Source organism: Vidua macroura, chromosome 5 (genome assembly GCF_024509145.1).
Source record: "Vidua macroura isolate BioBank_ID:100142 chromosome 5, ASM2450914v1, whole genome shotgun sequence".
In the NCBI taxonomy this organism is placed as follows: domain Eukaryota; kingdom Metazoa; phylum Chordata; class Aves; order Passeriformes; family Viduidae; genus Vidua; species Vidua macroura.
Window position 1 is genome coordinate 51,735,840 of NC_071575.1, and position 24,368 is coordinate 51,760,207.

Here is a 24,368-nt window from a genome sequence, read left to right on the forward strand (position 1 = left end):
TGTCATTATCATGAGTAAGTATTTTAAAGCGCTTATGAATTAGTATAAAGTGGTATATCTAAACTAGCAAAGGCATGAGAACGCATGTTAAACTTGGTATCCCTATTTGTGATTCGAAATGAAGGACAGAATTTATGGTAATGAATGAGTCTAGCACTTTAATTTGTGCACACAGAAGATGTTTATTCAGAATGATAAGATGTTGTCAAACTATTATTAAAAATTCTTGATAGCTGGATTTTTAAAAAAACCCTAAAGGAATTCAATTAAAACCACCACTTAAAAACATCACCAAAGATTTGAAACAAATCAGTTTAGCAAGTTCTCACTTACATGGCATTATTCTCATAATAGGAGCATTACTTGACACTTACTCAAGTGCTTTATAAACCAAGCAATTACTCCTCACAACATGTCCAGTGCAGGAGGTTAGTATTTCCACATTAATTTCTGTTGGGAGAGAAACCGAAGTGGAAAAGAGCAAGACTGCTCAAAACTTGAGGTCCTAGTGCACCAGAAGAAACACTCAGGAAAGGCTTACAACAGCCCTTATCTTCCAGAAGTTGGAAAATGCATTTCAGAAGCTTGTAAAGCTGTTCAGCCTTTTAACTGTGTGTCAAAACATGCAACACACTTATGATTAAAAAAAAAAAAAAAAAAAAAAAAAAGTGAAAAGAAAATGTTCTAAAGGGAAACAGCAAATTAAACGTATTTGTCTTTGCAACTCCACTCAGCCACTTTCAGTGATCATGTTTCCTTTGTATTTTGTATGGATCCAGTGTAAAGTGCTTGAGGTGTATTTCCTCTTCAGAACTTTGCAGATTACCCTTTGGAAGCACCTTTCTGTCTCCATGGGCTCTCCTAAAGCTAGAATGTGCAGACATTCTACACAGTGCAGACTCCTAACTTAGCTGTTGTAATTAGTTGTGTGAAAAGAGATTATATGAAGGAGGTTTTCTATACCTAGGAATCATGAAAAGTCAGCCATGTGACATTCATGGAAAATGTTTGTTATTTGCAGTCTGACAAAATTATTCATTCTAAAGCACAATTCAGAATAATAAACCTGTTTGCTCTTTTCAGCCAATTCTACGAGGTAAAACTTCTGTGGATGCAATGGCTGAACTTAGCTAATAATGAATAGAGATGACATTGACTATAGAGATTTCAAAATATTTGGCACACTTGGCAGAAAACAATTCTTGTTAGTTGTGCAACTACAGAACAATCCAGAATGAAAAGCACTAGAGTACAATTTAAGCAGCAGCGGCAAAAATGCAGTTACCTTTTTGGAATTCATATAAAATCTTTTAAATAGCAGTCTCTTCTCATGTTGGAGAAATAAAGAGCTTTTTATTGGGAACTAGATGATTTTCTTCTGGATTGAAATTTTGACACTTCATGCTCTCATACACTAGAAAACTCCCTTTTAACTTAGCAGACTTCATGTAAACATTGGATCCAATGAATACCACTTTTCTTTCTACCCAGCACACAACAGCAAGAAAACTCAACGCTGCCTGTGTATCAGTGGTGTGGACTGTTCTCCATCATGTCTCGAGCACCTCTACGGAATGTAGGAACAGTGCCAGACATTAATTTCCACTCTTACACAGAAGTGCCACCATTGAGGCTTGTTTCCATGAAGTCAAATTAGTTACATTTCATTGTGCATGTTAGCCATTCCTGGACAGGCTGCAAAAGAGAAATTTAATTGCAATGAATGTTTGCATATGCCAAGAGTAATATCTTGCTCAGAAAGTCCTTCATCTGCAGACGGGTGGAGTATGAAAGAATAAAGATGCCAGAGAAACGAATAGACTTCTGACTCCATGTCACTTTGGAAGAAACTTCTCCAAAAGAACACAGAAATGGACACTCAGAAGCACTTTCAGGCCTGTGTCTTGTTCTCAACAGGACACAGAAGGAAGCATGCAAGTATATTTTCCCACGATTCCCCATATACTCACGCTGATACTGTCCCTAGAAGCTTCTTCATCTAGAAATGGTGTCTGAAACTTGGTGTTTGAAACTTTTGAATGGATTTTTGCTGAAATTAATTTCCATAATGATTTTCTCAACCATTTTAAACTTTTAAAATCTACACCCAGTAGCACAGTTCCACATCTGAACTAGCTGTGCCTGAAAGCAGCTTGTACAGTTCATACTGAAACTGGCACCCACTACTACTATTCAGCAATTGTCTTGTGGCACTGGAAGACAGAGATTCCAGTGTACAGGAATTTGTTTTAGAACCATTAGCATAATTGGATGTTTATCCTTGGAAATGCCACACACAAGCAAACAATCTATAACTGATTTCCACAGGACTTATACCAGAAAACAAGAGAAATACATCACTGAAAAATGTATCCCCTTTGAGAAAGTTCCTTATGCATTTCTTCATGGTATTTAGGATTTTAAAAATTGATTGATATAATTAGGAAAAAAATTCCAAAGATGGTTTTGGTTTGAGTGATGGTTAGGGGAAAAAAAAGCTTTGCAAGAAAGATATAATCCAATAAAAACAGCACGAATTTGCTCTTTGTCAAAAGTTCTTTATCATAACAAATATGTAGAAAACAAAACATTCAAATGCTGTTCCCCCACTGGAGTTACTAAACTGGAACTGATTTGTGACTGGAGCTGTAAGAGTTTAAGAGCACAGAATACTGCCTGTGAGGGAGCATCAGAGCCATCTACTGGGGTCATTCCATTGCTGCTGCACAGACTTGTCTGACAACTGTCTCCCCAAAACTGCAATGCTGCAGTGATATTCACCTACAAAACTGCCATTAAGCTTTTTTAATACATAAAATCTAAGAGAAAATAGAAGCTGTAGTGTTGATGAATTGGATGTGAGAAGAGGTAAGAAGTAAAGGTTCTCCTTACTTCAAGTTTTAGAAATACTTTTTGAAAAATGGCATTTATTTGTAAATAACACAAATGAATAAAATGTCTTCTATGGGTGTTTGAGTGATCAATTTAAAAACAAAAATTACAATGAATATTTTTAGTGTTACTCATAATTATTGTTCAAATCAGAGATTGGGATTTTTTAAATTTCTTTCCCCAAAGAGAATTCTACATGTGTGTATGCATATATATGTGTATATATATATATCTACATACATATATAAAAGGACTCATTTCTTGCTACAGCTCAGTCAAGCATTAGAGGATAGAACAGTTCCTGTGTCCTGTAAACATATAAGAATAGCTGCCTTCACTCTTCAAATATTTTATTTACCACAATATTATAATAGAATTTATTGGAATTCGCAGAGCTAAATTTTCAACTAGGCTTTAATAACTCCCACACTAAATATTTTAAAACCTTCTTCCAAAATAGGTCATGTATATACAGAGAATAACGTTTACAGGTACTAAGAAGCTACACTTCGAAACTCCTAAAATTAACATGCCTTTACCTGTACTGGCCAGGAAAACATTCACGTTTTTCAATTATAAATACTTTCACAAGACAATATAAACAATCAAAAGTGAGATTAATTTAGCTACATTATAATCATATTCCCATGTTCTCCCTTGATTTAACCATGCTGCCCTCCTGTGGATGTCAGGACATGTATAATGCCATAGCCCAGACTAAAAACACCTGGTTCAAATTGATCCCTATTACCTGTTTGTGACAGACTTGAAGAGGAAAGAAAATGCCACTGTGTAATCACAAAAAGTGGTTAAATTAAACTTCAGGGCAAGGAGTGTGAAACTTATATTTCAAATAGTTTTTAAATGAGTATTTTAGATTTGTAGAATTTGTTATTGTTCCACAAATCATGAAACTGTCGAAGCACAGTGTCATACATATTAATAATACATTTATTCTCAAATTAGGGGGAGGACATTCATCGCATAGTGATGAGTTACTTCATCTGCTGAAGTGCCAACACAGTTGAATACATACATTATAAAGATTATCCAACAACTCAAAAAGCATAGAAAAAATTTGCAAAAGTATCAGTGTTTGGTAAACCAAATAATGCTAATTAATTAAACTGTAATCTTTTTTGTATGGTATAGATATACTACACGCATCTTTAGAAATTATTTGGTAAAAACTATGTTACATCTTCAAAGAAAAATATAAAAGATGGTTTGGAACAGAAGAATCTAAAATTAGGAGAGGTCTATTATCAATTATTCAAAGAAATTCTCTCATGCAAAAAAAAATTCTTTTTTTATCAATTACATTTACATAAAATCTCTGTTGTTATAAGGTGTGTTAATAATCAATAGGAAATTAATATTATGCACTAAAATGTTTATATAACTTGAGCTCATCTATACTCAAGAGTTGTCAGATTTGTTGAATCACTGGTTTAAAACAAAACAGTGCAAAACTGATCCCTAAACCCCAAAAGTACAACTGCTGGAGTGGCACGGGACTGTTGCTTTTCTTCCAGACTAAATTTATAAATGCTGACAAACTGTGATTAAAGTCTAAATGATAAAAAATGCTTTAAACTACTTTTCTCTCTGATGAAAGACTAAAATTTTTAAAAGCTACAAAATGTAGTGTTATTTTCTGATGCTAAAATATGTTAGGAAGTAAACACTTTTTTTTTTAAATACTCTTTAACTCAGAAACAAAAATGAAAAGTGAAATGTTAAATTTTAAATCAAGCCGCTCTGTCAAAATATTTTTTATATTGTTGAAAAGACTGTGAAATAAATAAGAAGTCTCAGAAATGTGAAAAAATGTAAGAAATTCTTTGGGACCAAACTAGACAAGACAGTTTAGTCACATGCCATTTTTTGCCAATTAGCAAAGTTGCTGACATGCCATATCAATAAAAACCAAATGATCTAAGCAGTGGGACTAATTAAATGAAATAAGGTAATTAAAAGCTTCTCAATATATAATAAAAAAAATATGGCTGAAAGTGTTCTATAATGTTGTCATTTTATTTTCCCATTATCTGCTTCTCTGCTGAGTTTTAATCAGTATATCCATATGCATAAAACATAGTGTCCAGATGTTAATGTGTTGATGGCAAGAATCAGGTGTTCAATTAAAATATATTGAGTGTGCAAGGGAAAAAAACCAAGTCTTCCATTAAGGAGACTATATACAGCTCAATTAAAAATGAATGTAACATTTGTGATTAAGCTGAACACCCACATTCTATAATGACAATAAATTTTACATTACATGATTACTTTATTAACTTAATCATCTAATTCTAATCTAAGGATCACAGCTACTTCCTGTTTGAAAATGGATCCATTGTTCTCAATATACAAAACAATGGTAAAGCTGCATTTCCAGAAATTGTTGGTTTCCCTCCTCTGAAGGCTTTTTTATTTTCATCAGTAATGAATAAAAACCCCCAATTGTAATGTATGTACTATTTGTAGAGATCTTAGCCTAGCAAGTGTTCTCAGCTACTGGCAATATTTGTAATATTTAATACCTGTCCCACATGTGTTACTTACATAACTCCAATTTAATTTGGATGTCTTCATTAGTCAGAATGTGTTTCTAAATGGCTTGACTAAAAGATCTATAAAATTACATCCCATGCCCAGACTATTGTCCTTAATCTAAAAAGAATCATTCCATACTCTTAAATCTTTAGACCCTTGCTTCAGATCTTACCTTGCCCTTCAAAACTAAGACTTTAAACCAGATGAAAAAGGTTAAGAGATCTACAAACACTGAGGTTTAGAAAAGAGAATTGCTCTCAGCTATCCAGCTATGAGGGGAGTATATTTGTAGGTACACTTCTCTATACCAACATTACTGAAAACGGAGCCAAGTTTCTTACTCTCCTTCACTTGGTCTGTGACATAGTACATTCTGCTTAAGACTTTCAACATAGTGCATTCTATTTAAGAACCTAAAATGATCTCAAAATTTAAATCAGCAGTTAAAATCACAAATGTAATAAGCCATGATAAAAATGCTAACTTCTAAGCCATTGATTTACTGAGGAAGGGCAACTAATTGTGTATTTAGGAGAAGATACACTTCTCTCATCACAGCCATATTGATTTTCATCTTTGGAAAAAACTATGAAAAAAAGAAGATGACAGTTTTGGGCTGGCAATCTTCTAACATTACAGAGAAGCCCTCCATGTAGAAGAAAAGGGAAGCTGGTCTGACCCCAATGGAGACTTAGCAGTGGAACTCAAACCTACCCCTACAAGAACACTTCCCCTGCCAATTTGACCCCAGTTTAGTCCATACAAACAGCAGCATGAAAGTCAGTCTTAGAGATCTTTGCTGTCCATTGTTCCAAAGACAAACCATGCACAGGATTTAACATACATGTGCAGGAATTAACATACATGCATTTATCTTGAGACCCCACCCAGAGCACCGATTGCAGCCCCTGGGCCAACATAAGGACAAGGACCTGCTGGAGTGAGTCCAGAGGAGGATCACAAAGATGCTCAGAGGTATGCAGCACCTCTCCTATGAAAAAAGGCTGAGGGATTTGGGGTTGTTCAGACTGGAGAAGAGCAGGCTTTGAGGAGACCTTAGAGCAGCTTTCCAGAACCTAAAGGGAAACTACAAGAAAAGAGGACAGAGACTTTTTGCAAGGACATGTAGTGATAGGACAAGAAGGAATGGCTTTAGGTTAAAGGAGGGTAGTTTTAGATTAGATATTAAGAAGAAATTCTTTCCCGCGAGGGTGGTGAAGCACTGGAAAAGATTGCCCAGAGAATTCGTGGATGCCCCATCCCTGGAAGTGTTCAAGGCCAGATTAGATGGGGCTTTGAGCAACATTGCTGAGCAGGCATGAAGTTAATTTAAGATGGGATCAAATTGAAACAGGTTTGTAATGGTAAGCACACAAAAAAGACCATTTGTAGTGTGGGGTAAGTTGTTCTTTACCATTTTTATTTAAATAAAAAGACTGAGTGTGCTAATAGTGCATAACTCTGTATGAAAGCATCACTACACTGATGACATTACAGAAACTGTCAGCCTACCAAAGTGATGCCTATTTGGGGATGAGACATACTCAAGGCCCCTGACAAAACAGTACAGTATTGATCTGCCAGCACAATTGTGTAACAGGACATGGACTATTTAAAGGGAGCTACCTATGTCAAACATACTATTTGAATAAAACAAGAGTAGTACAGGACTTTGTATAGGGCTTTGCTATTATGTCAAATAAATGGAATACTTTAATAATTGAAATTATACTACTGTAGAGAAAAAACAAAACCAACAAACCATCTAATTGAATTTCTAAAAGGTTACCTGCGCCTTTACATTCAGTACTGTGTTAGAATTATTTTTGCCCATCAAGAATATTGTATTGTGAATTGAAATTCACCCTCAGACCCACAATAGCACAACTGACCCTACAGTTTCTGAGGCAGCATTCTGACACAGAGGGTGGATTAGATTGTTCACATACTTTTATTTTCTGAAAATAATTTTGCTGCCATAAGTATCTCTGATTTTGTAAAGGCTTATATTCCAAAAGACAAAAAGGAGGTGAATTTTACCTTCCTAGAAGTAACAGATGGGCAGCACAAGACAGAAGGACATAAGAGGTAGGTGGCATGCCCCCATCCTTGTAGTTAATAGGACTGGCACTTTCAGTATAGAAATAATGCCAGGCCAGGCCAGGCCAGACCATATGCAGTGTCAATGTACGTCAGTTGAAAATAATTCTCTCTTAAATTTGATGTCACATATGAGTGTATGGTATTAAGAAACAATTCATCACCTGATGAGAAAGGCTAATAAATAAACTGCACCTTTCACCTGCATAGTATTTGTGATATGCTTATTTGTAGTAGAATAAAGCAATAGAAACAAAATCTAAAACAACTATTTAAATGATGATTGGTCCTGCAGCCTAGGAAAATAAGAATATTTATTAGATGACTATGTACAGCATAATGTTATGAATATCATAATCAGTTACATCTCCATTACTACAGACTCATGCATGTAAGGGAAGTTTCTAGACAAGTTTCAAAAGAAACCTAGATGGCAAAAAGTTAAAAGTTGTAATCTGAAATGAATAAAAAATATTATACAAAAATAACACATAGAGTCTACCATATATAATTCTGGAATAAGTTATGAAGAAGGAATACTTGCACGTGATTTCATTCTAATGATATTGTCAGCATATTTTGGGTGCATTTACAGAGCAGCAAATTCAAGCAAAACTAAAAGTCAGATTTTGCTCTGAATGATGCTTTTCCAAGGCTATGGGAACTGTGTAACAATAGCATGAAGAAATTTCAGCAGAAGCCAGCCTGAACTTTCCAGTCAGACCAGACTCCTCAAATACACTGTAGAGTTACTGTGAAGTTCCTGATATCTGAATTTATTACTGCAAATTGTAGAACACTTCTGATATGATAAATTTCTTCATCACTTATTGTGTTAAAAATAAGCAGCCTCCTCTATGCTTTCATTTTAGTAAGACCAATGATGCATAGTCAAAAAAAAAAAAAAAAAGTCCTGCCTATATTTCACTGCATGTCCATGAAATTACTCACATCATGATCTTCCCTGTGAGGACCTAATAAAGCATGTGTTTTTTTGCTACAGCATGACAGAACTAATTTTTTAATACTACCTTCAATCCACATAGCACTGACTGGTCAGACCACCTAGTCTACTTTCTACTGGTAGAAAAAAACACATGCAAATGAAACTTTAAAGTTATTACTTAGTGTTTTTTTAAAAAAAAATCCCAGTTACAAATCAAAGTTTTTTCTTCATTCCTCCCCTACAATTTAATTGGTCTATTTGCAGTAAAATATTAGTGGATCATTTCACCTTCTAAGTTACCAGCAGCTTTGCTATTTTAATAGCAATGAAAATAGAAAAGAATCCAATTTTTGCACATTAATAACTTCCAAAAGTTCTGATTTGAGCATTTCCAGTAACAGGCAAAACTTTTTATATTGAATTCTTTATATTTTTTTTAAATACAGTAAAGCAAATATTTATAAGCACAAATGCAAGATTTCACACAACATGTATTTCACGTACTTCCAGGACTGAAGCCTTAATGGAACCTTTGACATGGACATCAATTGAAGATGTTGCCCAGTTTGGTCCAACCCCTTTCAGGTACTTAAATCAAGTACGCAAACAAAAAAGGATTTATCTACATTGACTAATTAGTCTGAGTAAGGAGTGTGCTTATGAAGAAAATCTTCTCATTGCCCCAAAGTTGCAGCAGTTCACGCTGCAGAATTGATCCACAGCAGGTGAAGTAGACTCCTCTTGCATTAAACGAAATCAGCTGTGGTGCTCAGCTAGCGTGCCTCGCATATGCCAGCCACTAAGGTGCTGTAAGCCTAGGACAAGACAGGGCAGAGATTGAACTACATCACCAGAAATGCTTATGAGGTGATTATCAGATCCCCAGCAATCACCGAGTCTCTGTACAGGTCTGTTTGGGCACACTTCACACTAGGCTCCCTTTGTAGTCAAGAAGACAAATGCTGAAGAGAGATCAGGTCTTCCAGATTTCCCATCTCTTTGTATTGGGTAACATAATTTTGGTAGCCATTTTAGCCATTTTTAGTGGCTAAAAATCCTTCATAGGTGCCTCAGACAACCCCAATTTACTGCTCTTTGAACTATTAATTCTTTAATTCTTCTCTCTCCATGGTAGGATTAGCACATGCAATTAGACTTCTTAGTGCAGGGCTGAATCTCATCCCACTGTTGCAACGAGTGGCTGCTGCTAGAAGGTACTCAGGTGACCAAGCTCTCAGCAGTGATACTGCATTCAGATTTGCCCGTATGGAGAAAACATGAATTTGGAGTCAGTCCCACAAACTATGATGACAAGTCCTAAATGATGCTGCAGCACAGCTCATCACCATCTTTATGGCCTGGATATGATCTCTTCTCTTTGGTGACGAGCTGAGAATTGCTGTGAAAGGTTTTCTCACTCATTTTTTTCCTAAAACATTCACACAAAGACCAAGAAGTTGAGATGGGAAGAGCTTTAAAGTTAAGAATTGCAAACAGTGATAGTATAAACTAGAAAAGTCTACCTAGATGTTCCATGGGTCACTGAGATGTTTGGTCATAGGTTCTGAGATAGTACAAAACAAGAGGAAAAAGAATTGGCATTTATATATGAATGCAAGGCACCATTAAGGTAAACCGTAAGAGATAATCCATGCCAGAAGAAGAGAGTTTAGGACACAGTGAGAATGTAAATAACTGCATTAAAGAAGGCTGAGAAGAGAGCAAGGTACAAAACCCAGTATGCAAGAAATGGACAAGTACCAGCATGACCACTCACCCCAACTGCTTATTTTGTGAGGCTGAATAAGGACTTTAGCAAAGCTGAGCCAAAGAATGATTTGACACACATGCAGTACTGATCATGGGGATTTTCTATACCTAATCAATTATGCATTTGCCATCCTAGTGAAGTGTCTTGGGTTGACTGTATGATGATTTTATCCCCAATTGTCTGTTCTGTTTATGCTGAATAATAAGTTTTGCACCTTTAAAACTTGTTCCAGGAGTGAAGGGGGGGAGAAGAAGCGCAGAGTTTGTTTTCAGAAACTGCACTCACTCCTCCACATCCCTGCTCCTGGACTGTGTTGTCTGCGGACAGACAGACAGGAAGACAGAGCTCTCCTTTGCTTTTTAGTTAGTTTTAGCTAGCTGAGGCAAAGAAGTTCCCTGGACTGTGGTTTTTTTCCTTTTCTTTGGACCTGCTCAAACCTGCTCTGGACAGAACACCCAGCAGAGCACCGGCAGCTCGCACCTGTGGCCCAGCGGGCCGGGCCTGGGCCGCGGCATTTCCAGCACTGGAGGGACTGATAAGAGACTGAGTGAGCAGAGCTGCAGCCCGGGGTGGGGGGACGTTCTGAGTTTGTCTCTCTTTTGGAGCAGCAAGAGGTTTTATTGTTTAATATTGTTTAGGTTTTCTTGCTTAATAAACGGTTTATTCCACTTTTCTCCAAGGAGGTATTTTTTCCCGAACCACTTGGGGGGAGGGGCCGATTGAATCTGCTTCCTAGATTCTCTTTGAGAATCCTTTGGGGGTTTGAGAACCCCTTTGGGGGTTCTCTCCCAAATCTGCCCTAAACCAAGACATGAAGGCAAGGAGATACTGAACAAGTGTTGCTACAGTTATGATCTAAAGAATACACTTATACAACTGAACCTGCATCACTGCCCATCAGAGCTGAAGAAAACCCATCTTAACATTTCAGAAGTATGGAGCTTTAAGGTGAAACATAAAAAAAGAAACATCCTATCTTAACAGTTGTAACAATTTTTTAATGTGAGGGTAGAATCACAATTTAAATATAAATTACATATTAATAAATCCAGATTATTTAGTCTATTCTCAATTATTTTATTTCATTTTTTAAAAGTTATGAGCAAAAGCAAACCAAAATTTTTCGTAAGAAAATAAACATTTTAAGTTTTACAATCAGCCTTGCCTAACCCATAGATATTTTTCACATGAAGTTTGCTGTGATTAAGCTAAGTGAGTTTGGATCTAAATTTATAGCTCAGCTTTTACAAATATTTCAGATTAATTTCTGTGGAATAAATGAAGAATGACACCTTAATTAGTAATGCTTCCCTTGGCAATTAGGATTCTCTTGGCTTCTTTCAGCAATTAAAGTGGCAGCGGCATATCATTAAGATCTTCAAAGATTCCCTGTGCCTCCTCAGAAGCAATTACTGTGAGAAGCACTGAAAATCAAGCTCATAGCTATAATCTGTTCTCTAAGGATCTAGCAGCAGGATAAACACTTTTGCTTCTTCCTTCCATAGTAATTTTGCATTAACCCATTATCATTATCCAATCAATCATGAATGTAATTTTAATGTGTCATTTTTCATGAAGATCAATTTAATTTTTAAAAAGTAACTGATTATAATAAATTGATTTTGCAAAAGTGTGTAATAGTAAAATCATTTAAATGAAGACAGTTATCACATTAGCACTTTTCTCCATGGCAAGATGCTAACATTCATTTAGCACAATGAAATACCAGCATTAAGCACGAAGTAGCAAAACAGAAAATACTCACCTGAGACACCTTGGTATAACAATAATAACACCTTCATACAGCACTAAAACTGCAGCTTATAACATACATAGGAAATGTTGACCTTAATATATACAAGTGCATGTTCCTTTATGAATGTTAAAATGAGGACAGGTTTATCAGAATTTAGCAAACTAAGACAGTTACACCTACATGAAGGACATTTTTTACCCTCTGACAAAATAAACAAAAAATATACATCACTGCTTTTGAACCCAATTTAATTGTTTATTGATTATGGGCCAAAATTTGACCAATATTTCTGCAGAAACATAAATCCACTAACTTAGTTTTTAAATTTTCTGTTACTTCATCAGTAGTCTCATTCCAAATGTTGGAAGTCCTTGAAACACTTGGGTTTACTCTGTGCAGGGATTTATGAGTTTTATCTTGCAGAAAGGGATACTCATGTGCTTGTCTTCAGGGTCTCAGGGTCTTGGATCTTCAGAGTCAGCAGCTGTCTGTGATTTACTCTTGAAAAGAAAGATTATCTCCTCTTCGTAAGTTTTCTTGAAAAGCTCTTATGATTTCAAAGGAATCATGTTAACTTCCTGCTATAGTTAACTTACAGATCAACCACGCCAGTCTTTTCCAGTAGATGAAGTATTATGAAGTATTATTCAATGAAATATTCCGAAGTTTGCAGCCAGGATATTTTCATAGCAGCTTGTGATATATCCTTCTTCAGGATTTTTCACTGAGTAAAGAAAATATGCTCTACACATAGATTTGTGGTGCTGGATGTTAGATGACACTTTGGCACACCTTGATGTAAAGTAAGGAGCAGGCATTCCTGGATATGCAGTGGTATTTGCTGCGCTGCATTCTTCAGGTTCTGCGTTTTTTTACGAACCCCACTTTTTTTCTTCAACAGTCCACTGTGTTTGAAATTCAAACAAAGCTTATTTCATCAGCCACACAACATATCTTCCATAAGTGGTAAAAACCTTGCATTAATACAGTTTGCTTCAGCACTAGAGAGCCACCTACAGCTACAGTGCTTGTCTTGATCAAACCTGATTGTCATGCTAGGTCTAGACTAAACATGGATTGGGAAATGAAACTTTGTAGTTCACACCTCTTTTGTTTTTGAAGTCAAATAAACTCAGCTGAAACTCTAATACTTTTTTATGCCTTCCTGTCAGAAATTACAATGAAATCTTTTGTCCAGTGTCTCAAAAGTATACAGAAAGCAAATACACGGTCACACTGTCCGTTCATTGAGCCTGAACAGGAGCCAACTCTAATTCAAAAGTGTTGTGAACCTGTCAGTGACCCCAACAATTCTGTACTGCAGGTACTGGCATCACTGTGTCAATGCTTGGGTTTTGTTTTGGGTTTTGGCCAACTATTATGTTTCCATATCTCTGCTACCAAGTCACATAACCTCTTCAATTAGAGTAAAAGACATCTCCAACTCACTTTTGCTTCATAAATAAGTTTCATTATGAGATAATTCCCTTTGGAGATATACACTTTTTTTCATTTTCTGTATTCCAGACATATCCAATAGCTTACAAGGTACTCTTTGGAAAAGAGCTCCTCAGTGTGGGTAGATGAGAATGAGCTTCTTTGGACAACTTGGCTACTAGAGGCCAGCTAGACCAAGCAAATATTGTTGCATCCCATTTGCCAACAACAGGACAGACAAGAAAAATTGCACACAACATAAAATCATAGTGAGAGGGAGCAACTTAAGTTTTACTTAGACCCAGCTGAGATGAATACACACAATTCCTCTGATAGGATCATCTTGCAGCAGACTGCTGCATTCCACAGTGCTTCAACATGAAGCAAGATTTCACAAGGCAACAACTGTGACAAACAGGAATCAGGAATATTTTTGCTATTTGGTGAATCAAGAACACATCTTTACTTTGTGGTAATCATCCCTTTCCTACACACAAGGAAGACTGGCTGAAGATTATCTTTTCACAGAGGAGTTTCAAATGGCACAAAGCTAGTAAAAAAATCTCCCATTTGTATATGGATTGCTGGTCATCTCAAAAAATCCTGGAAGTCCTGATGTTGGCAGTGGGCAATCTCTCAAACATTTTTAGAAAGATTTACTGTCTAAATTTATTTGAGACTAATTAGGAGTAATTGTAGTAGAAATGACAAAGATACTAACTACTGTTCTGAGTGCAATACATATAGAGAAAAGTTTACCTTACTACCTCCAGTGCACCTTTTCTGTTTTTCAATTGCCAATGTCTTAGCACTGATAAACCAATGTGTCAAAGTACCCCACCCTACCTAGTAGCTGCTTTGAGAAAACTCAGAGAATGCTTACATAGCCTAAACACCTAAATTTTTTGGCTGCTATAGTGAGGCCAATATGATTAAATGATCAGAAAATAATTGCAAACTATCTGATGTTATGTAAAGCTTGCAAAATTCAAGCAAACTCAACAGCTTCAATCTGACTTCTCCTATGCTTCCTGGTCTTGACATTCACAAACCAAAAAGCATTCTACCAAAGGACAAGGGAGAACTTTGCTCTTTGAGGCAGTAGCTGAAGTCATTGCTCTGCTACCCTTTTCTAAGAAGAAATTCAACAGCAGCAAACAGAAAGCTAGATGGTGCTACTATGCTGACTTTATATTTACAACTAGATATGCAGCACACAAACTTGGAAAAATGAATCAAATACTATACAGGGATCCAGAAGAGTTTACATATGTAGATGAAGAAATGCTGTAATTAGGTAAGTATTTGAGTATCTTAATATTTGGTTCAGGAAATTATGCTATGTTGATAAGAAATGAAAAAGCGAAACGAATCTCTCGGATAATCCACTCTTGCATTTGAAAGAGAAAAACATTAAGGAGAAACATATTTTTAGTAACTGTTAAAAAGTAATATACAGTTATAAAAAGTAATATAAAAGTTTTATCTCATAGAACGTAGTACTAACTGAAGAAGTCTATGCTTCATATTACCATATAATAGCAAGTATTAGTAAGGATTTTCTAGGATGTTGGAAACATCTTAAGTATTATTACATTTCTAACACTTTCCTTCACTTTGAAGCAATTCTACACATATTAATTTAAGAAAAATTAAACTTGAAGTTTTAAATTAGCAAAAATTTATTTCTATTTCATCTTTTTACTGTTTGTAAAACAATTTTTTTAGTTATTCTGACATGTTTGTATGTTTTGGCTCAGAGACTAAGGACCGACACGTTTCAAATTATGAAGGCTTATCTGTGACAGGGATCTTGCAGCGCTTGCTAAGAGAAATGTGATTGTATCCCTGACATCTTACTTTATCTGTACATGTAACCCAGAGTTGCAATAGAGTAATTTCAATGTATTCACCTTGCATATTTTTCTGAAATAATGAAAGTGGGAGCAGATCTCATTTTCAGATCAAATCCAGATTACACATCTTTAAGTTGTAAAGGTAATTCTGTTTCTCTTCCTGATCTTCTTTGCCAGGTGACCATGGACAAACAGCCCTTAAGAGCTGGCACCACCCTCATTCTACCACTGAGAAGCCAGCAGACCCCAGTGCTATCCTCAGCTTTGTCACCAAATTGTCTGTGACCTTGGGTGATCTCTGTTTATTCTTATGTTTCATTTCACTCAGCTGCAAACCAGATTATACTCATCTTCCTCTCTAAGGATGTGTGACAAGTGTCATATAAAAGAGAGGAAAAAAATACTTATCCTCTTAATTCTGCATCTTAGAAGACTGCTAAGCAGAGCATTTGCCTCACAGATTTCCTTTAGTTCTGAAACTGCAGCAGCAGGAGGAGAAATGTGATTCTTCAGTCACATTCAGGAACCAGTACCATATTTCCTATTCATAAATGATCTCCTAAGAACATCTCGGCCAAATTCAAGTGCCAAAGAGAAAAACATCTAAAATGTTAGCAGATTAATGGTGATCTTTTTATTCTCAAAATACTATTATAAACAAAAAAAAACCCACAAAGCAAAACCCAAAACATCAACAAGTTGTGGGAGAAAAATAATTTCACACAGATTTCTTACTATTTACAGAGACTATGATTTTGAAGAAGTCACCAAAATACTTTCTTTATAGATGAGAGACAGAGAGAAAATTCTAAGTGCTTGTAGACTATTTATTCTAAATGCAAAGGTTTAAGAAATTAAAGGTATATCATTTCCATATGCAGCATGTCATAGCAGAAAGCAGAACAGAACATAAAATAATGAATTTTGCCCTTCAAATCTTGGAAAATATTCAGGGCAAGAGTGAGACTGAAATGTTTTACTTTGGAAGTCAAACCCAAATACTATCACTTAGTAATACTGTCTTGTTCAGGCTGTTTAATTAGTAAGAATTTCATTTCACTTTTTTTTTTTTTTTTTTTTTTTTTTTTTTTTTTTTTTTTTTTTTTTTTGTGGTAAGACCACTGAGCACTACTAATACTTTTAAAGCAAGCTTTAAAAAAACCATCTCAGTATTCCTTTTTTATTTCTAGATTGGAAGCAATAGAATAATAATACCCCTTAGTAACCACTAGGCTATGCTAAGATACAACTTAAACTACTTTTTAAAATAATGCATGATTTAAATGCACGCAGATGTGCAAAGGCACATCATAAAACCCCCATGCATTAGAAAAGATATTTAGAGTAACCCACATATCTTGAGTCAATTAACCTGTCCTGCTGGGGTTTTCAACCCTAATATGAATAGGAATTAAGGAGATCCAACTGAGCCTTCCTGAAGTAAACAGTACCTCCCTAATGCTGCTCTTGTAACTCAACAGAAATAAACAGGCTTTTAGCATTTTATAGAGGAAGGTTTTAGCTCAAATTTTACTTCTTTCCTCTGATGATTGCTTTTATATTCAAGATTGCAACAGAAAAAAATATTAGAAATGTTAAAAAATCTTTCATATGAATGTTTGCTTTATTAAGTAAAGGAGATTTTAAAAGTATCTAGTACGTGCTCATAATTATAGGTAAGGGAAAGGTTACCAAATACTGTGAGAAAGCAAATACAATACAAATTATGAGAAAGGAATCTGAAATATCATGAATTGTCAATAACTGGAACTGCTTGACAAATCCCTATTAATGAGTGATATTTACCTTGTCACTACTCAGACTAGCTTTGAATCCTTTGCCTTGTAACATATTGACAGGATTCAGATACAAAAGGATGATTACATATCAGTCAAGTTGATTCCCACTTTGAGAGCCTTTCATGCAAAAATAAAAATGTAAAATAAGTAATAATATTATGTTTACTGTAAGATGTATAATAGTGTCCCATTTTTAAAGCATGTAAGAAAAAACATTGAAAAAATATGAATTGTTTCCTTGATAATTTTTTTTTGAAAGTCATATTAGTGGAGTAACACTAGAATAATTGTATGAACGTGTCAGCATAAAAATAAACCTATTTTTTGGAGAAGTACAAATGAACTGCAATTGAGATTCACAGTAGTGTTGAGTCATAAAGATTTTTATTTCTTGCTCTTAGAAAGACTACAATTCATAATTAAAAATCCCAACTTTATAATCTAATTTAAAATATAATTTTTGGTTTTGACTGTGGAAATCAAAGCGAGAACATGATTTGAAGGTGCTGCAGTCCAGAATACTACTTGTGGTTTTAGTACAAGACAGTATAATTTGTAGAATTGAATATTCTTGAAGCATAAATGCGAGACAAACTTTGAAGTCTTCCAGTGTATCCCCTGTGTTCGTAAGTAAAGTCAGTCTTAAAAAGGAGAAAATTTTCTCAAGAGATAAAATTGAAAACCACCATTTGATTTGGCCTGTGGGTTTTGCCAACCCTGCAGTACCTGAAATATTTGGGCACAGTTCCCATATCTAAAAAAACTGTCTCTTACTGCAATTATCTCAGATAGAGTATTAGTCTACTAAAACCCATCCTTCTGCAATTGGCTGTGGGATAAAATTTGAATTCAACTCTGAATAAATTTTGAGACTCTCATCTGAAAACCATTATGTAATGCCAACAGATTGCCTTCTTTTCCTATGAGAGACAACAAATCTTGTATGTTAGTTTGTTAACTCTGACATAGAGAAAATGTAAGTTGTCTAGTTCAAACATTGGTTAAGGATAAAGCATGAAATACCTCTGAAAAACACAGCGAAGAATTAGAAGTTAGCTGGGTTGAACACTCTATCTACTAGAAGTCTGTTACAAAGGTTGTCACATTCAACTTCAGGTATTACTGTTTAGGACATTTGGACTTGAAGAGCACAATGAATATTTAAAGCCTCATTTTCACTGACTTCAGCTAATAGCTGAAGGTGTGTGCATCTCTATGAAATCAGATTCCAGTTTATCAAACTGGACACAGGAAAAAAACATACTGTAACAGTTACTATAGGTGGAAACATTTTAGTCTCTTACAAGGAAGTCCTTCTGTGCAGCACAAATGGGGATAAAAGTCAGTTTCTTTCAAGCAACCCTCAACTATTTTAACTGTGAATTATTCCTTTGCATTTCTGATGATACTGCCCATCATCCATCACATGTTTCCAGTCTCTTCACAAATGCAGATTTCCCTGAAAACACAGCATCAGTTCAAAACCAGAGCAGCTTTAATATGTGTATTGAAGCAGGTGGGAATCCCTCTTGAAAGAACACCAAATGACCACTTAATGCTTATACTAACCCAGGAAATCAAGAGAAGGCTGCAGGGAGTGCCTGGATGATGGCTCCTCATAACATTAATAGTTCCTGACTGTACACACTAACAATTCTGCTTGCAGGTGTTCTTTTCCTTCCAAATAAATAACCTTTTCCTTCCTCACTGCAACTCCCGTGTTTCCTACAGTACCTCATCAATCTCTTCAATGGTTATTGAAGGAATTCTAAAGTTTATATTTCATTTCACATATATTAATGGTGGAGAAGTCCACACATCCGTTGGTGCCCTAACTTTCTTTAACAAGTGTCTAGGTAATAATCATTTATAGCTAATAGCTATAAAGAAAAGGAAATGATGACTGATCTAGAGCATTTTTGGTGGGAAGACTTACAGCATCTGCCTGAAGAATAGTCACAGCAATGACCCTGAAGTAAAATGTAGAAGTAAATCACAGTGCCAGGAGATGAGTGTTCAAAATCAATCTGAGGAAGCAACCATCAGCAGCAGACAAAAGGGATAATGGTTGAACTAAATTATTGACAATAATATTTGATTGGGTTCTTTAATGGTCAGACAAGACTACTGATACAAACCAGTATGGAAAACTGAATTGGGGAGGTTAGGAGGACCCTCTGAAGACGCCAGAAGAACAGCTCCTTGCCAAGACAGCCTCTAGGGAAACACAGGAGCATGATGAGAGGAAACATTGGAGCTTTCTCCTTTTTGCTGTATCCAGTTGCACGTTATACTCTAATTGGGGTTGCAGACAGCATGACCCCAACGTTATCAGTGACCTGATCAAAAATGGGAACTTCTAGTCACTGCTTGGGATAGGTGCATGGCAGCACAACACCCTGATGTGTTTAGGGTGGGAGTTTGCAATTGAACCAGGTCATGTGAAGATGAATCTGTTGGATATCATTCTTTGCTAATGTGCTGCAAGTCAGCCTGCCTCCATGTCTACCTTTAAACAAGCCTGCTGAAGAGGGAGTGCAGCAAACACCGTGCCTCCCTGCACCCTGCGCCACTGCAGCAGCTGAATACCTTCCAGCAGCAGGAAACTGAATCCACACTACTGGGCTCGATCTAGACAAAGATGTGCCACCATCACCAAACCATGTCACAGATGTTTGGTGAGTGCAAATGAATGGGGCAGAAGGTGGGACTCACAGGAGAGCATCGTGCTTTTGTACACTTATCTCTGCACTTTACTCCAACTTATTCATGTCACCTGAGTCTTCCTGCTTTCTCCTGCTACATTATCCTATTTCCCTTTTGTATTTGCTGCCATGCATTGAAGTTTTCTCATCTCAGTTCCAGTCTCCAAGCACAGTAGCTCCAGTCCCTCGTTGACTCCATGATTGGTTTCCCTCCCTTTCCTCACAGTTCCTGGTCACCAGCCACACGTCTCCATGCAGCAAGTCCCATTGTTACTGTCCTAATAATTTGTGTCTAAGTTTCACAAAACCAAAATGAGGGATAAGATTGATACCTGGGAAATTTGAGCCCAACTGATTAACACTTTGACAAAACTTAAGTCAGTTTGGCTAGTTTTTTTACAGAAAGTATCATACACAGGAAATTTTGGCAATAACTGCCTGTGTACAATGGGCAGAATACACACAGGAGAAAACTAAAAAGAATACTATATAAGCATGGACAGTGAGTACATTGATTCTTTTTGATTGCTTTATAACAAAAGATACAAACTTCCTTATTATCAGCAACACTACCTGCTTTTGCAGGTGGGCTGAGGAATAGTGGTGGCAGTTGATTAAAGGAGCTGTCTTCATGAATAATCTATTCCACATAGTTTTGGTGTCAGACAGAAAAACATCCTTAAACTAGCATTCATATATAATTTTTTTTTTCAAGAGAAAGACCATACAGCAGAGAGAGAAAGAAGGGGAGACTATGTGTCAAATACCACTCTATTCAGGTATATATTTAATCCTATTTTAACAGAAAAATAAGTTTCTCCTAAATCTTTTTTACCGAAGTGCCATAAATTGTAACATTCAAAACCAGTATCTAAATGAGACTGTACTCTTAATTCTGCATTTCAGACGTATCTCGTCTGAACACATCACTGAACATCTGAAATGAATGTTATTCCTGACTAGTCCAGACTTTTTGTATAAAATGAGAATATAACACAATACCATAGTATAGGAAATGTTTTAGACATTTATAAAGTTTTACAAACTTTATGATTTTAGATACTTTGTTAAATACTTTTTAGATACTTTGTTAAAACACAGGCACAGTGAGACAAAATAATAAAATAGAGACAGCCAGGAAATGGACACTTACCCACAGTGTTTCATGTGAGGTGGTTTATCCATTCTCACCGCCAGTTTAATTTTCAGGTCACTGTCCTGGCTGTTTTTGGGAACTATCATTTTATGCAGATCAGGAGACTTCGGGCTATTAGACGTTGGATATAACACAACCTGCAAGTCATGAAAAGAAAAACTTCAGCAAGTTGTTTAAAAATCCGCTTGTAGTCTTTAATGGAAACATCTAAGCAGTGGAGATTCTTGTTGCATCTCCTCCAATATGAAAGATGATTAAAATAGATTTCCTAAATCTAATAAACCAGCTGACTCAATCTCATTGTAACAGACCAACTTCAAAAATTAACTCCTTCCTTCTCTTACAAATGGGAATTTTCATATTATAAGTTAATAAAATTTCCTCCTGTTAATACATTTTCAACTAACTTTTTTTTTTTTTTTTTAAGGAACAGTTGGCATTTCAAAAGGGTCATGTACAATTAAATAGGAGCCTAAACTTTTACATTATTCAGTGCTCTGCTGGAAACATCCTTTTGAAGCCATTTGCTGTAGTGTTATGCAACGGATCAGTCCTCAGTAGTGGCATTGCTTGAGATAAGATAATCAAAGTGTATGTCTTGTTGATGTCTCCAATATTTCATCAACAGCATTAATAAAAGTCAATTTTAGTAAAAAAACACAGAAATTGTAGATGAATTCCAAAGCACCTTTGCTGCAAATGGAATACTATAGATGTAAGATACTGTGTCCAATTCACATGTGATATGACACAAACATTTTGTGTAATCCACAGTAATAGACATAAAAACCTCCCAAACCATTGAATTTTAAATATTTAATTTTTAAAACATTTATATAAATTTCTTGAAACTTTTATTAACAACTAATTTTAGATTAGTGTAAGTCACAAGCTGTTAAACATTTATTTGCCATCAAAAAATGTATCTATTTATAGCCAGTACAATTAAAAATTACTGCTTCATCAAATTCCTACCCAAAGTGACATGTTCAGCAGTTAAATGCTGCTGAGAAATAATTTCTTTCATTCTTATTATAAGCACTGCTTTTGAATCTGGACTCTGAAGTATTCTAAAGTATTAGAATTTAGACTTTAAAGTATTCTAAAAATACTGCTTGGGATACTTTAGTAACATTCAGTGAGTTCTGAATTACAATTACCATGAATCATCATTTCAAAAGTATCAACACTCTAAAAAGCATCATTCGTCACATCTTTCATTTCTTGAAAAATTAAATGAATCGTTATGTTAACCATCAAGCTAATTTCCTACACATAGTACTTGTGTCATATATATAAAACACAATATATTGTCCTCCATGTTACTATGAAGGTTAAGGATTTGAGCAAAACTGTCCAAGCAAGTATAAATCTAACAGATGTTATTAAGCCAAAACTATTACAGCAGTGTCATTCAGATCTAATCATCTGAAAGAGTAAGTGGAAGGCCTTCAGTTTCTCATCTCTATATTTTGCAGAAGCATATTCTGTTAATATTAGGAGCTCCAGACAAGTAGAGAAATATGATGCTCCTAATCAAATATGCAACCTTTGTAAAACCAGTGGAAGAATTAACCTGTCAGATCTATTGAGTACATTCAGTACCTTTTAAAGTGATAGCAGAAGAATCAGTACATTCTGATTTTAGAAAACCAGGTTACTTTTTTTTTTTTTTTGCAAATGCACAGTAACCACTACTTATAACAGAGCTTGTTCCTTCTTTTTGGTTTTCAACCTGAGTAAAAGGCATTCCTTAAATAACATTTAAAAACATTATGAGCATGGCAACCTTTGTGTTCTGATGTATCAAATGGGAAATTATTTTTAGTTTATTTATCCCTTTAACTGCAAGATTATATAAGCAGAATTATTATACATTCCTTGCATTTAATCACTAGGCAGTCACATAGGACTGTAGGTGATGCTAAGATTTTTTTCTTTTCTACAGTCTGCAGTTCCTGTTGTCCTTTAACAGCTTATTACAGCTCATGCACCTCAAGTGAGATCTTTCTTCTGTCAACTTCCTGAGTTTTTAGAATGCTGATGAAAATAAAAGTAGACGAGATAGAATTAATTTATATCTCTGCTAGTGACAATTCCTTTTCTGAATTTTAAAAGGAATATTACAGAGCTTCAATTTCAAAGCTCTCACAAAGAGTAAGTATCTGTCAGACTATCTGAGTATGCACTGTGCTGGGTTTGTATTACATTTTGTCATGCCTTCCAGCTTTAAACAATGAGAGCTTGAAAGAACTTTGTAATCAAACTTTTTGTTACACAAAAACACACACACAGCATCTGACAAGCATTAATTATCTTCAAAATAACCTTCATACCAATATTGCCCTTAAGTTCATTGATAGCTACGGTGTACCACAGCCTCAGGTGGCACAAGCTGCAAGCTCCCACGAAATCTCTGAAACCAAAACACTTGGCAACTTCTCCTTGATAAGAAAAGTAAAAAATTGCTGAAATTTCTATTAAAAGCATTCTCTTCACTATGGAACAATGTGAGGTCATTGCCATTGTCCGTGGAGAAACTTCCTAAAGTTATTCTGTCTCAGATTTCCTTAAGGATTTAAATCTTCTGGTTGTTTCATAATCTACTTTAAAAAATGAAATGGTATCAACGCAAATGTCTTCTCTGGCAGATACAAGAGTAACCTAGAGGATACCCTCACTGTGCCTAAAACTTTTATAAATTTAATAGAATTCCTACTGAATAATATATTTCTGTACTACATCATATATTTCTGAAGTTTATTTTATCTTATTTTGATTTATTTTATTGCTATACCTGTGGATATCACCATGGTAGTTTATTCAGCAGCAGCACAGAGCATAATGAGTTTTTAGTACAGGAAAGTGTTTACTATAATTTTACTAACAGGTAATCAACATTAAAAAGTATAATGAACTATTAATGACTAGAAAGCTACACAGCAAACATAGCTGCTGTGCATTGCATTGCTTCAACTAATTTAAGGCAAATTAATAGTATCAGAACAGAGTGGGTTGAGATAATTCAGTAAATTTAATCATCACATAATCATTAAAAAATACTTGACCACATGTTCCAATTATATCTAGCATTACATTTCCTCAGACCACACTGTAACTGAAAAAGTGTCAGGTTCACTTTATGCCTCTCCTCATCTGGATGAAAAATAAACACAGAAATTTTAAATACTGTAGAGCATCGCTTGTAGGTATTTGTGTAAAGTGATGCTCTCAAAATATTGTTTCTTAGATGTGAATGACTGAAAATGTTTCTCTCTTGACCTTAAAAGTTGACAGGTACAAGACGTTGAAGCTAACATCACTTGACAACTAAACTAACCACCATTTTTGTGATTCCATTATTTATTTAGGTCCCTATCTGGATCACAAT

General features: G+C 35.4%; 1 protein-coding gene across 8 annotated transcripts in view; it reads right to left on the minus strand.

Moving 5' to 3' along the window:
* Positions 1-24,368, minus strand: part of CADPS2 (calcium dependent secretion activator 2) — a 284,824-nt gene that overhangs the window by 115,414 nt on the left and 145,042 nt on the right. For all 8 annotated transcript variants that reach the window (XM_053977635.1, XM_053977634.1, XM_053977633.1 and 5 more), the window contains exon 8: positions 20,975-21,114. In XM_053977635.1, the coding sequence (XP_053833610.1) occupies positions 20,975-21,114 (140 nt within the window). The remainder of the gene's footprint in view (positions 1-20,974; positions 21,115-24,368) is intronic.